Genomic DNA, 13,483 nt, shown 5'->3' with positions numbered 1-13,483 from the left:
GATTTTGAAGGTCCCCCCATAGAAGACTTCACCCTCCCTGGGGAACAGACAGGGGATTGGATGGGTAGGAGGCAGGGGAGGAGGGGAAGAAGAGGGAACTGGGATTGACATGTAAAAGAAGTTTGTTTCTAATTTAAATTAAAAATCACAAAACAAAACATTCTGCTCTTGATGGATCTTCACTTTGGCTCTGGTGTGAGACCAATGTGAAGAATGCTATTATGGAAATACATGTATTTGCAAAGTTCAACTTTAGGTATTGAGTATTCTTTCAAAATGGCTGTGCCTATTTGTACTTCTATCAACAGCATTTGGGAATTCCAATTGTCCCACATATTTGCAGTCTTTTTTTCTATCTGTTCTGGTGAGTTGGGAGTTTAAGGGGAATGCATGTTGTTTATGTTTTGTTTTGTTTCCAACTCATGCAGTATTTCTTACATCTCATCCTTTCTGAAGATGTGACTGCACTTGAACTAAGGAATAACTTATTTACAAAGTATATAAATATTTTTAATGCATGATAAGTAGTAGATATTAGAAGATGGCTAAGATCTTTGCATCAGTTTAGACTTAATCTATGATTCATTTGAAACCAATCATTTTCAGATACGTTAGACCTCCTCATTTGTTCCGTTTTACAGATGAAGTGACTGAGCCACTCACTTCAAAGACTTAGGGTCATGCCAGGTGTTTTGACATGGCCTCTTAGAAGAGCCAGTATGATAATATTGCTCTGTCCACTTGTGTGAGGCCTCTGTTACTTCTATTATTCTTTTATTCATTAATTATTGAGTGCATATTGTATGACAGGTATTGGGCAGAGTCTCTGGAATTTAGACAGATTTATAGTCTAACTATGTCACTGTCATATTACAGGTTATGGCTTTCTCATCACTGCCTATTTCGTCAAGAGGGGGATACACCTTCGCTGTATTCAGAACTCACAGAATACTGGTAAGAATCTGGTATCTTGGATCAGGCATTTACACAATCAATTTGTCCAAGAGAGGATTGAAAGTTAGAAAATAAACATTACTGTTTGCTGCTGTGACTACATCATTTAGTATTTCAAGACATATATAACCCTCATATTCCATTCATAGTGCTTACTGCCCCTGGGAACAGAGTGGACTATGGTGCACTTTAATTTCCTGGTGCATCGCAGCATTTGCATTGGGTTTCAAAGGTGACTCAATGAATGTGTGAGCATTGGATAATTCTGTCAGGGTAAGTGCACCCCATGACCTTTGGGAAGGGGCAAATGAATTACGAGAAAGCACTTTCCCAGTCCAGAGCCAGCAAATCTTCCTTAAGTATTTAATGAGGTCGGCTCACAGCCCTCACTTCTGCAAGTCATGATACAAAAAAATGATATGATGTCCAATCAACCACAGTAAAGTTAGGAGATAATGTCCATGCCCTCTGTGTAGATCTTAACATTAGAAAGTTTAGCTTACTATTTTGGACAATGTCCTGATGAATATAAGATAGGAAACGGGAACTGAGGAATTGCCTTCATGGAGGTTTGCTCATAGAATATTTGTGATTGTCTGTACTTTCTTGACTCTTAAATGCTGCTCAAATATGCCTTTCTTTTTAAAAAAATGTATTGGTCTGCCTGCATGCATGTATATGTGTGTCCCACGTGTGTGCTAGGTATCCTTGGAGGCTAGAAGTGGGTGTTGAATCTCCTGGAATTGGAGTTAGAGATGGTTGTGAGCCACCTTGGTGGGTAATAAGACTCAAACCCAGGTCCTCTGGAAGAGTAGCGAGTGCTTTTAACCACAGAGCCATCTTTCTAGCTCCTATATAAGCATCTTAATGAAGTCGTCTGCTTTGGTTACCTTACTCAAAAAGTTTACCTTTTACCTCTTACAATGCAATCTAGCTATTCATTCTGGTAGGAACTGGTGTTTAAATACTTACTTAAGTATTAAAGTAACACAAATCAATTGTATGCATATTCAAGTAAAGTGATACAAAAGAAACTTTTGAATTGATTTGACTATCATAATCTATTCATATCATATTCAAAAGTATTCATAATCTATCACTCTTATTTTTGAGATGAAAAATAGAAATATAAAATAGATGGAGTGATAATTTGAATTTTAATTCTCATTTCCTAAATAGCATATTATACTTTAATTTTCTGATTTATTTGTAGGGGAGAGAAAGGAGAAATAATGAATTCTATGGCTTGTTTTCCCTCTATAAATTGGGTCAGAGGCTGCTTACCACTTAACCCCAATCCCAATAATTTATTTCAAGAATTAATACAAAATATTAACTGTTTCTATAATTTTGTTCTAAGAGCTTTCCAAAAACCAACTGAGGTCCCCATTCAGATATAACTTTTGTGTGTGGTTGAAATTTAGACATACCTCTGACCCCACCTACAACAAAGCCTTCCTATGGGAGGCCTGGTTGACTGCAACCAGAACAGCAGGTTGGGATGAAGTCAGGGAAAGTCTGAATGCTTGGCACATCCTTGTTAGGTAACAGGAGCCAAGTGAGCCGGAACGGAAATGGAGCTTTTGCTTAGAATGTCTGACCTGTTGTGATGAGGTACATGCTTTAGAACAGTAGTGACCAAAGAAGCAGCAGTGGCCCAGGGGCAGGGGGGCAGGAGGGGACCACTCCAGGAGTGTCACCTCTTTAGGTGTTTTGGTACTCTCTGACCTAGCCAAGTGGTATAAGGTGTTATTTCATATTATGTGCTTATATAATTAACACCTTTGTGGTTAACAGTTGAACCAAACGGAAGTGTATTACTATCTCATTCAGAACCTCACATGCAGAATATTGAAACGGTTTACTTACCTGACTCATAACTTAAGCCAATTCATAACACTGTCTTAAAAACATTCATGTCTAAGAAGGAATCATTCCAATTTAGAGAAATGACTGTTTTGTAGCAATTAGTATATGTATATGTTACAGAAAAGATTTGGGCAATGCAGCAAGTACCAAGAATTAAGACTGCTACCCATTCAGTCTAGACAGGTCCTGTTCATATCTGTTACACATCACTGCAGACATGGTCCCACAGCTGGGTAGTATTTGATGGGTGTATAGATGGCCAGATAAGTCAGATGAAAGAAGAGATGATGCAGATGGCATTACCAGTGCTGGGCTCCAATCACTGATCAAAGGGGTTGTGTTCTGGGGTCCATTCAACCTTTTCCACTTGGAAGTAAGTGACTTTGCCATCACACTCTGTAGAGGTGGATTGCTGTGACCGAGACCTAATGCGACCTCTACTGTTGATACTTAACCATTCCCTTAATAGACTAGCCATATATTCCTAAGAGCAATGGTTGTTTTCATATTCTTATTCAGCTTAGAAGCTTGCTGTCTAGTGCAGAATTCTCCATCTAGTTCTCTTCAAGAGCAACTGACTAGGAAGACTACAAAAGAAACTACCTAGGAAAACTATAAAAGGCTTGTGTCTCACATTCTTCCTCTTTCTCTTTAAGTCTGTGTGCTGATTAGAAAGTAGTTGATACTTCTTCCCAAACAGGAGTTCAGCATACTAAGACAGAGCAGTTATAATGGCCTGCCTGGAGGGTCCGTCTGCTCTGCTAGTTCAGTGGCTGAGGTAGACCAGTTTGCAATCCCTTGGCTCTTCCTCAAACTCACTCTGCCCAAGTGGTGGAAACCCTGTAGAGAGAAGGGAGAAGAGACCTCAACCACATATATGTGCATATTGCCATAACAAAACATTACCAAAGAACCTGGGAACAAGAATTTCTATTTGCATGGTATTCATGCATTTATTAACTCAGTCTTCTTTGTTTTGTACAGAACTTCGTATATTTCCTGACAGATTTGTGGTCTGTGTTAGTCAGCTTCCATTTGGTCCTGATACTTGGACAAGCCAGAATGAAAAGTCGGTATGTATGAAAAACAAATTCTGTGATAGATTCTTCTTAGTACTGAGTGATTGTGGCGGCGGGGGTGGTGTATATGTTGTTGGTGTTGTGTGCGGTGGTGGTAGTGGTAATGTGTGTGGTTGTGGTGTGTGTGTGGCAGTCATGGTGATGTGTGTATGGTGATAGTGTGTGTGGTAGTGTGGGAAGTGCCTTCTATTATCAGCTGTTCTGTGTGTTTTAAGAGGTTCTAGATGCCTTACCTCCTGTTTTGCATGATAACACTGATCAGCTAATGAGCTGATTCATGTTTTGAGTTTTTGTTTCTTTCCTCTCCAATACTATGAATATTTAGTTTGATAAGCAGCATCTTACCACTTTCAACTTTGGAGGAGGCATCAGCACATCAGGAAAACCTTGATGGTGTCTGTGATGGTATGTAAGTGAAAAGCAATGAAAATCTAAGCTTCCACTAGAAGTTTCCACTGGGGTCAGTGGCTTCTGAATTGTACTTCGTGGTGAATCACTGACGTTTTTCATGAGAACTAGTGCTACTCCCTAGTGTATTATTTCATAGCTAATAGAGTTCATTTTCTCTTGCTCTCTTTTCTCTTGCTAAGGTTGAGCTCTGTCAGGGTCTCGTTCAGTTTCACTGGAGTTCTCTACTCAGACAAATAAATGTAGAAAACATCCTGTCTTTTAATCTTACCATGTGCTCTTGACAGTGTCATTGTGTGTATGTGTATCTTGCTGCAGTCATAGGTCGGTGGTCTATTTAAATTGCCCTTAAAAAATAGAAAATAAAAAAACCTTTAGGTCTATGGCTTGAACCTTCAATGAACAGGAAAATAAATAGAGAAGACATTAACCCAGCCTGAAAGTATGACATGATTATTGTGCTTCTAAAATAATTTATGGGGATATTAGATTATCCCTGTTGTTTATTATTTTTTAACCCATATGAAATTTGAAGTTTGGCCCACATGGTATGAAAGCAGCTTCTTATCTCATCTTAAGTAAATACATAAGTGTTTCATAGGCTCTGTGAGACAAAGAGACCCAGGAGAAGCAAAGAGCTTGAAACTGGTACTTGTGTTTGGTTCCTTTGTTTTGAGCAAAGGACCCTTTCAAAAAAGGCCAGTATAGCCCTTTTATTTCCTCTTCCTCCATCAAAAACACTCTACATATATACATAAAATAAGATCAGTGAAGCAAATTTGGCCAAAGGCCTTAAAAGTTTAATTTTTGAAGTATTTCCAGGACATTGCATTATCTCAGTAAATTAATAAATGCTAAAGTAATTCTATTGGCCTATATTTTAATAAATATTGCTTAACTGATTTTTCCAAGCAAGAAAGAATTGATCTATGGCTTAAAAAAAACAACAACTATTAACTCTACCAGAATGTTATTGCTTGCAGATGGGATACAGGAGAAATCAGATCTTATATCTGATGTGTAATGTTAATACTTAATATCTTAAATTGTTAAGGAGGAATTAAAGCATCTGAATACAAATGAAACATAATCCCCTTGGGGGCTCTAGTATTTATACAGATGTAAGTTTTTTGTAGCTGCTGTTACATAAATCCTGCGATTGGAGAGTTTCCTGATTGCTGAAAACTTTCATTGTGAACCAGTCTTTAGTTTCATTAACCAGTCTGAACATTTTACATAGGAGTTCCATTGCCTCATCTTTAACATTTTTGGATCTTTAGTGAGTACTACCAAAGTTGACCATTTTATTTCAGAAGCACAAAGGCATCTGTGTCACACAGTTCTTTCATTACTTTTGGTGGCTCTTGTTAGTTTTGTGTCATTTCCCTCACATACACACTTTCATAGCAACACAGGCAAGAGTCAGGGAAACAGTCGGTACTACCAAACAGCTCCATTGCCACATATATTCCAGACTCAGCTGAACCCCTCACCTGTTCAGGGCCTTCAGCCCACCACTTTCTCAGGTATGCCATCAGTAGAAGCTGTGAAATATCCAGGCCCCCCTGCAAATCCCTCATAAGCCAGTCATACTGTCTTCCCTCCACTGTTACCTGACCTCTTGAGAGTCCACCTGTCTTAGCTATTTAGGGATCAATAAACAACCCTTCCCTGCCTGATACCTCCTGCCAGAGAGAGAGAGAAGAAATTCATTCTTATGATGAACTCCAAACACCCAAATCTAGTGGTGTCAGTTCCCCTCCCTCGCCCAAGAATTTGAATTTCCTTTTGTTTTATGTTGATATTCACAAAAGGGCAGGATCCATCTCATTCTATCCTGGTAGTCCTTCTCAAGGAACTTCTGATTAGGCAAGGCCTGGGAAGTTGGCTCTCCATGTAGCTATACTGGCAATAAGCTACAGTTATTTTCTTATAATTGTCTATAGCTCGCTGTTTTACATCCACAGGATTGATGGGAAGTGGTCTTGTTCCTGATAGCAGCCTCAACCTCTCACTGGGGCTGTCCCCCTTAGGGAGTCTTCCTTTAGTTTCCTATGCTCTCTGTCTTAAGTGAGAATCAGTTAGGAAATCTGGGAGCATCTCCTGAAAACTACTTTGCCTAGGGAGTCTTTCAGCCTTCAGACTAGGAAGCCAGCAGTATTTACCATGCCGACTCTTCAAGATAGCTGCACCGAAGAACATGTCCCAGATCAGGCAGCACAAGAGAGACAGTAGAGGAAGGTCCTCCGTGTTGCAATAGCCCTGCAGTGTTCATATGTTTGGGATGTGGGAACTGAGCTGTGTACTTTGGGAAGCAAGGGCATTGTTATGAAATGAGTCACTGTATTTTTCTTACTAGAGTTTCTCATAAGAAATCTCAAAACTCTTGTAGCCTCAGATTTGACCTACTGCTGGATGTGGAGCCAGGCAGTTTTTACCTTTGCCTGTTCTGTGCACTTTTTCCTTAGCAATAAAGAACATCAAGTCAGATTTTACTGGGCTTGGTTCTATTCCACAGTATTGACTTGCCTCCTTTTTTATTTTTCTTTCTTCCCCTCTGTCCCAGACTTAACTCTCCTGTGTAGAGGCTGTTCTTTTTCAGATGTAAAGCCCTGGAGGTTTGGAGAAATCTGAAGTTCCTTGCTAGTTTCTGTGATTTCTTTATTGAAGTTATGTAAATAGCCATGGACCTTTGTATATATCTGGGACATTTCAGGGTCATTGCAAAGCTACTGTTTGATTGTGTGTTAGTTACAAGCCACTCCTAGTCTCTGGAGACCATGGTTCCCATCTGCGCTGACCATTACATGGAACAGGATGTTCTGGGTGCTGGCTCTATACCAGGGTCTCTACTGGGCTTCAATGACACAAAAATAAGAAAATGCCATTGCCTTCTAATGGCTTATAGTCTGGGAGATTGACACTATTGCTGAATATCCTGGTCACCTAGAATCAGTTATACACTTTCTACCATTCCAAAAGAAAGCCCAGAATGTTAGGCCTCCATTCTTTTTTTAAAAGCTGTACTGTGTTAAAGTTTGAGATCCTTTTGGAAATTAGAAAGTGATGCATAGTGTTAGTGCTGTGCAAAAGCAGATGTGTGCATTAAGGTTTTGGGGTTTTCCATCTTGTCCTTCATCTCAGTTGGAATTTCTGTCAAGGAAAAAAAAGAAGATGAAAATGAACTAAATAAAAATTTTAATATGATTTTCACACAAGATAGATTTTTTAATGCAACAGTAATCTTACACAGTCGAGTAATGTTTTATTTTAGGAAAGATAAACAAAAGTTTTAAAAAATTTAGGCCTTGTGTTATGTTTTGGGGTTTTTTGTTTTGTTTTGTTTTTTTGGTGGGGAGGGGGTTGAGACAGGATTTCTCTGTAGCTTTGGAGCCTATCCTGTCAATCACTCTATAGACCAGGCTGGCCTCAAACTCACATAGATCCACCTGCCTCTGCCTCCCAAGTGCTGGGATTTAAAGGTGTGTGCCACTACCTCCCAGCTTGGCCTTATGTTTTTAAAACAAAAGAAATATAATGTTTTTTAAAAGGAACAAAAGAAATGTACTACTTAAAAATTTGAGTGTACTAACTAACTTCTATGCTCGGATGAGAGAGGATAAGTAGTCCATGACTTTTACAAGTTTTGGATGAAGTATCATAGTCTTTAAAAGGCCATTCTTGTCTCTGATTACACTTCTGATTCATGGTGAATTACATAGAACTCTTAGGATGTTCCCCAACACCTGTGAAAGGCCCCTAAGTTTGGAGGAAAGGCTATTTTACTAGTTCCCATTTTCTAATATTCCACACTTGGGTCTTCCTTAGCAAATAGTTACCAAAATCCTATATGTTCATTGCACCAAAAGACTTAAGCACAAATTTGCTCAAGGAAAGGGAAAACTACTTCTGACTCTCAGCCCATGAACCTCTGTTACCAACCTGATCTTTGTTTCTTCAGGCTTAATAACTAAGGTCAGTGCATATTTATTTTAGCTAGGACCCTATTCGTTTTTAAGTTAGTTCATTTCCACTTTTCTATTGATGTTCTACTGGCGATGTGTTTCTACTTACTATGTAAAATATACTTATTGAGTAAGGAGAGTAATTTTAAGTGAGCTTATCATTTGTCTTTCAATTATACATCATTGGTGTATGGCAGGAGGAATCTGTGTCTTTTCTGTAAAGATTTCTACCATGGAAAGTCTTGATGTTGTATATTTAAGTATTTTTCTATAATTCATGAGTTTGAGATGTGGAGTCCTTTTTATTCTATACATCGAACAACTTCATGCTAATCTTGGTATGTGGGTTTTAAGGGAGAGCAGCATTCTCTTACTTCCATTGATGGGCTTCACCAGCTAGGTCTCATGACAACCACTTCTAGGGTCTAGATTTCCCTGTTGCCCTCTAGAATGCAATATTCACTGATGTCACTAAGACATTGGTATTCTCCAATGAAAACAGCTGTCAGCTGCACAGAACAGGTCCTCACTGGAGCATTGGCTTGGTAGAAGGAATGCTCAAACATCCTGACAAAGGACAAGAAGTAAGCACTGAATTGAGTGTATCTCTTAAGTCAGACTATTGTTTAGTGCTAAAGAATTCCCACAGGGCTTGCTCCCTGCGGAGACTGGCTGCCAGTTCCTTCTCCAGGTAGCTGGGGTCATGGCTCAGGATCAGAACATGCTCAACAGATAGGCAAGGGACAGATCAGGACAGTGCCATCTGTGGAACAGTTTGCCTTAGAGCACCCTGCCCACAGCCCTTAAAAGGACTGACAGGCAGCTGATCTTAATGAAAATGCTAGTGATGGTAGTGAAGTTGTTCTTCATTGATTTTTGTTTTGTTTTGTTTTTTCTAGACTATGACATAGAAAATTAGAAAAAATATTTCTCAGGTAATGTCATTTTTAAAGATTAAATATTGCATACTTGTTACAGTAATCTGAGGCCTTACTCCCCTTTCCTCATAATAAAACCCTCCCAAAGTTTTAACCAGTAATATTGCAAATGGCACATGTTGTATTTCATCACCAGCAGGTCCTGCCCACTACTGAATTATACTCTAAGACTGATAATTAGCTAGGGTAATAGAAAATGGCATATCTGACCCTCTGATCCTCTGTGCTTGTTTTGCATGATGTGCCTTCTATGTTCAGAGACATGCAGTCTCTCCTTAGTGACCAGTTGTATTGCAGATTAATTAGGAAACATATAATATGGACTAGAACAGAGGGAAAGATATTGAAGCTAAAATATAAAGACCTGGCCTTGAACACTACATCCACCATCACTTGCTGGAAGACCTCAGACACAGACAGCATTTGGCGTTAGGAAATCAGCCCCTGACTTGGTAAACAGAGGTAAATGCAATATATGTTATGCAAGCCTTGCTAAGTTTTCCTAATAGTCAAGTGAAATAACAAATATCCCAATGGCTTATAAACTCTGACACACTTGTGAATACTAATTGTTATCACCATTACTTCCTCCTACCCCAAAGAAGAGTTAATACAAATGCTATACTGCTAGATTAATGAATGATTACATGTCTTCTTCATGGTCTTGAAATGAGAGTGATACTTGGTAATATCCTCTGTACATAGTATTCTCCCGAGAAGGTTAGGACCTTGTTTTTGTGTGTCTCTACTTTTCATCTGAGCTGCATTTTGCAGCTACAAAGACTGAAAATGCAAAAGGCCAAGTGATAAGCCTCCATGTAGTCAGCTGGTCATGTGGGGCTCTATTGACCAATTTCGGAGGAGGAAGAAATATAGACTACCCCTCTAAGCACCTTGAATTTACAGCAGCTGTCAGCAGACTCCTGTTGAGATGAAACTTGGAGACACCCAATCATTTCTCTAAGGAATTAGGGATTGGGGTATTGCAGACTTCTCAGGCCTGAATTTCTAGGAGCCCATGCTCCACAGAACAGCCACAAGGACAACACAGATAGAGTTCAATGTGTGAATGGGTTCTGTTTGGAAAATTCATTAATAAGCAGATGATTTAGAACGCACCACTCATTTTCCCAAGGAAACGATGTCATGATAGAGATGAGATTCCCAGACAAGTCCACAAAAGCTGTTCCTATCAGGAGATATGAGTCCTGGAAAGAGGGGGCCTAGCTGTCTGTACTCAAGGAAAATTGCAAGAGCTATTTCTTCCATCTCCCAGGCAGAGGGCCAGCTCTAGAAAAAAAATTTGAAATGAGACAGACATCTATGATGTCTTCTCTGGTCTTTTGTCTCTTTCCCACTAGTATTCTGGCTTCTTTAGTTCATCATTTAGCCAGCTGTACTACCTGGGTAGTGTAGCCATACCTGCCACTCTATTCTCCCTTTCTGTCCAAGGCCTTGAACTCAGCCACTTGAGAAGTCACAGCAGTCTGAATCCTGAATGAAGGGCCAGCTACTTGCTACAGTTGCTGACAAACTTGCAGCCATAGATATGGTAGAGGAGACACTTTTTAACAAGGAGACTCTGGAAATAGGCCAAATTTCCATAAGGTAATTCATGGTATATTTGAATATTCATCTGATCAAAGTTAAATAAATTTTATATAACTCCAATAGTGGTGAATAGTTCTGCATGTCAGCCAGAGACCCAAACCTACGAGTTCTTTATGATACCATGTTTTGTCATACTTGTCTGCACCCAAGACTCAACAGTAGCTGAGGTCGGCCAGGATTTATTTTTAGGTTCTCAAGGGCAGGTGAATGTAAACTGGAAAATCCCTGTGAAGTGTACACTTCCTACAAGATAACTTCCTTCATTTCTCACAGATACCATTTTTAGGGCTACATTCTTTGCAGTTACTTACAGGTATTTCCCTAGATTTATATACAACAGCTTCCTGGTCACAACTTCAAAAGAGAAGAATTATTTTTTTTCTTTCAAGAGACAGATCTCATGTATCCCAGGCTGGCCTCAAACTCACTATGTTCTTAGGATGACATTGATCTCTGACTCCATTGCCTCCGTCTACTCAGTGCTAGGGTTACCAGCATGGACCACCATGCCCAGGAGCTCAGGCTCACATCTAGGACTTCAAGAAAGCTTGGCAAACACCTTATCTAAAATGAGCTACATCCTCAGCCCTATGCAAAGAAAACTGTTCAATTATTTTAAGGGAAAAATCAATAGTATTTGTGACTAACCTGGGTGGCAGCACAGTCTACAAGCCTGGTTCTCTCTTCCCTAGAGACCCAGCCATTTCATGGAAGCAGAGGAGTGAAAGGCTCACAGGAGAAACGGACTCTACCCTCACTGTGGGAAATGGGCAGATGACTTGGCATCATAGAACCTTTGAAATGGAGAAGGACATGCTTCTTCACACAGCTCCATTTAACAGCTGCTCATTCCTGTCCCACCTGCTTGGCCTAAAATAACATAACACACATCTATGTCCTTTGTCCTTAGAAAAAATAACTTCGGTCCTGTGGAATTCGTCAGATGCCACCTCCCATTATATTTTACTCCATTTTGATTCTGTGCCTTTGAATTGATGCATGATGCATCTGAATGTGTCTGTCCTTTGCTATGATTGTATTCTATCTGTCTGTCCCCCTTTTATTTATTTAAGTTATTACTGAATAACTTGAGAAAATGTTAGAAATGGACTTTGGACAATGCTTCCTTCTCATTGTTAGGTCTCGTGCTTAGGATGACCATGTCACATTGTGGTCTGAGATGATGTCTTTCCCATGTTCAAGCTGCATTTCACCTACCTCTCTATAACTGCATCAGCTTCCATACAGGGTCACACTTTAGAATCCAGATGTGTCTGAAAACCAGTAGGCACCGCACTAGAGTAATGTTATATACTTTAATGCTTTCAGCTTTATACTTTAATACTGTTCCATGTTCCCTAAATAAACGGATATGATATATTACACTTTTTCTCTGCTCTTATTGTTTATAGAAGGTGTTGGCAGAGTGCAGGGGCCTGGCATCTACAATAACTCATTTAGTACAACAAACCTGAGAAGAGATTCAATGAGTCTTGAACCTTTTCATTTTCAACAGACAGATGGGACAACTTCAAATAGCATAGGGGGAAATGAAATTTTTACTGATGTCCCTGACAGCCGCAGACTTCAAGTAGAGGTTGGTCAGAGAAAACTGAAAATTCAGTTTCTTGCTACTGTTAGCTTCTGCCAGCCTCTGTGCTGGCTCTGTTCTCTGCCTGTATATGGTGGTTGGTCCTGGCATCTCAAGGTCTTTTCTTCCCAGAGGAAAGAGAACAGACCTCCACCTAAGACAGCTATGCCAGCTAGTTGTATATCAACTTGATACAAGCTAGATTCACTTTAGAAGAGGAAACCTCAGTGAGAAAATGCTGCCACCAGATTGGCCTGTGGGAAAGCCTGTGGTGCATTCCCTTATCGATGATTGACATGGAACAGCCCACCTTCTTGTGGATAGTGCCACCCCTCAGCTGGTGGTCCTGAGTGCTATCAGAAAAGTGGCTGAGGAAGCCATGATGAGCAAGCCAGTAAGCAGCATTCTTTCATGGCCTCTTCTTCAGCTACTGCCCTGACTTCCTGATGGACTGTGATACAGAAGTGTAAGGTGCACTAAATCCTTTCTTCCCCAAGTTGCTTTGGCCTTGATGTTTTAGTGCAGCAACAGAAACCATAACTGAAACAACAGCCATGTTGTCTTGTGTGTGTGTGTGTGGTGTGTGTGTGTGTGTGTGTGTGTGCGTCAGAGAGAGAGAGAGAGAGAGAGAGAGAGAGAGAGAGAGAGAGAGATTAAGAAGCTGATGCTCGACAAAGATGAGTCAGTTTTCCAAATCTTTCAGCCGATAATGACTAGAAGAAACTGTAGCTAAGGACTTCTGATTCAGAGTCATCTTGCTACACCTCCGTCCCACCATGACAGCCAGTGATATGTCGCCACTCTTCAGAGAAGAGAAAGCACTGCCTAGGGCAGCCCTACAGATGAGACGTTTAGAAAAGGGCTTTTGGAGCTGTGAATTTCTTAATGTATAGAAAGCATCTTTTCCTTCTTATAAACTGTATGATTTGTGAAAAATTAGGGTCTCTTTATTTATTTTTTTTGTTTTAACAAATAATGTCAAGAAAAGTAGTGTTAACACTTTCCAGGTTCCAAAGTGTGCTTCATACACCTCTCCTTACTCACAAGCAAAAATGAAAGTGGGTCATT

At 39.9% G+C, this 13,483-nt stretch overlaps 1 protein-coding gene across 3 annotated transcripts in view; it reads left to right on the top strand.

The window, feature by feature from the left end:
• The window catches only part of Slx4ip (SLX4 interacting protein), a 176,387-nt gene that overhangs the window by 152,991 nt on the left and 9,913 nt on the right, over window positions 1–13,483 (top strand). For all 3 annotated transcript variants that reach the window (XM_027421676.2, XM_027421675.2, XM_027421677.2), the window contains 2 exons: window positions 877–954; window positions 3,808–3,896. In XM_027421676.2, the coding sequence (XP_027277477.1) occupies window positions 877–954; window positions 3,808–3,896 (167 nt within the window). The remainder of the gene's footprint in view (window positions 1–876; window positions 955–3,807; window positions 3,897–13,483) is intronic.

The sequence above is a fragment of the Cricetulus griseus genome, chromosome 6, assembly GCF_003668045.3.
Source record: "Cricetulus griseus strain 17A/GY chromosome 6, alternate assembly CriGri-PICRH-1.0, whole genome shotgun sequence".
Classification (NCBI taxonomy): Eukaryota; Metazoa; Chordata; class Mammalia; order Rodentia; family Cricetidae; genus Cricetulus; species Cricetulus griseus.
The sequence above is the reverse complement of the archived record's forward strand: the minus strand, read 5'-3'. Positions and strand labels throughout refer to the sequence as shown.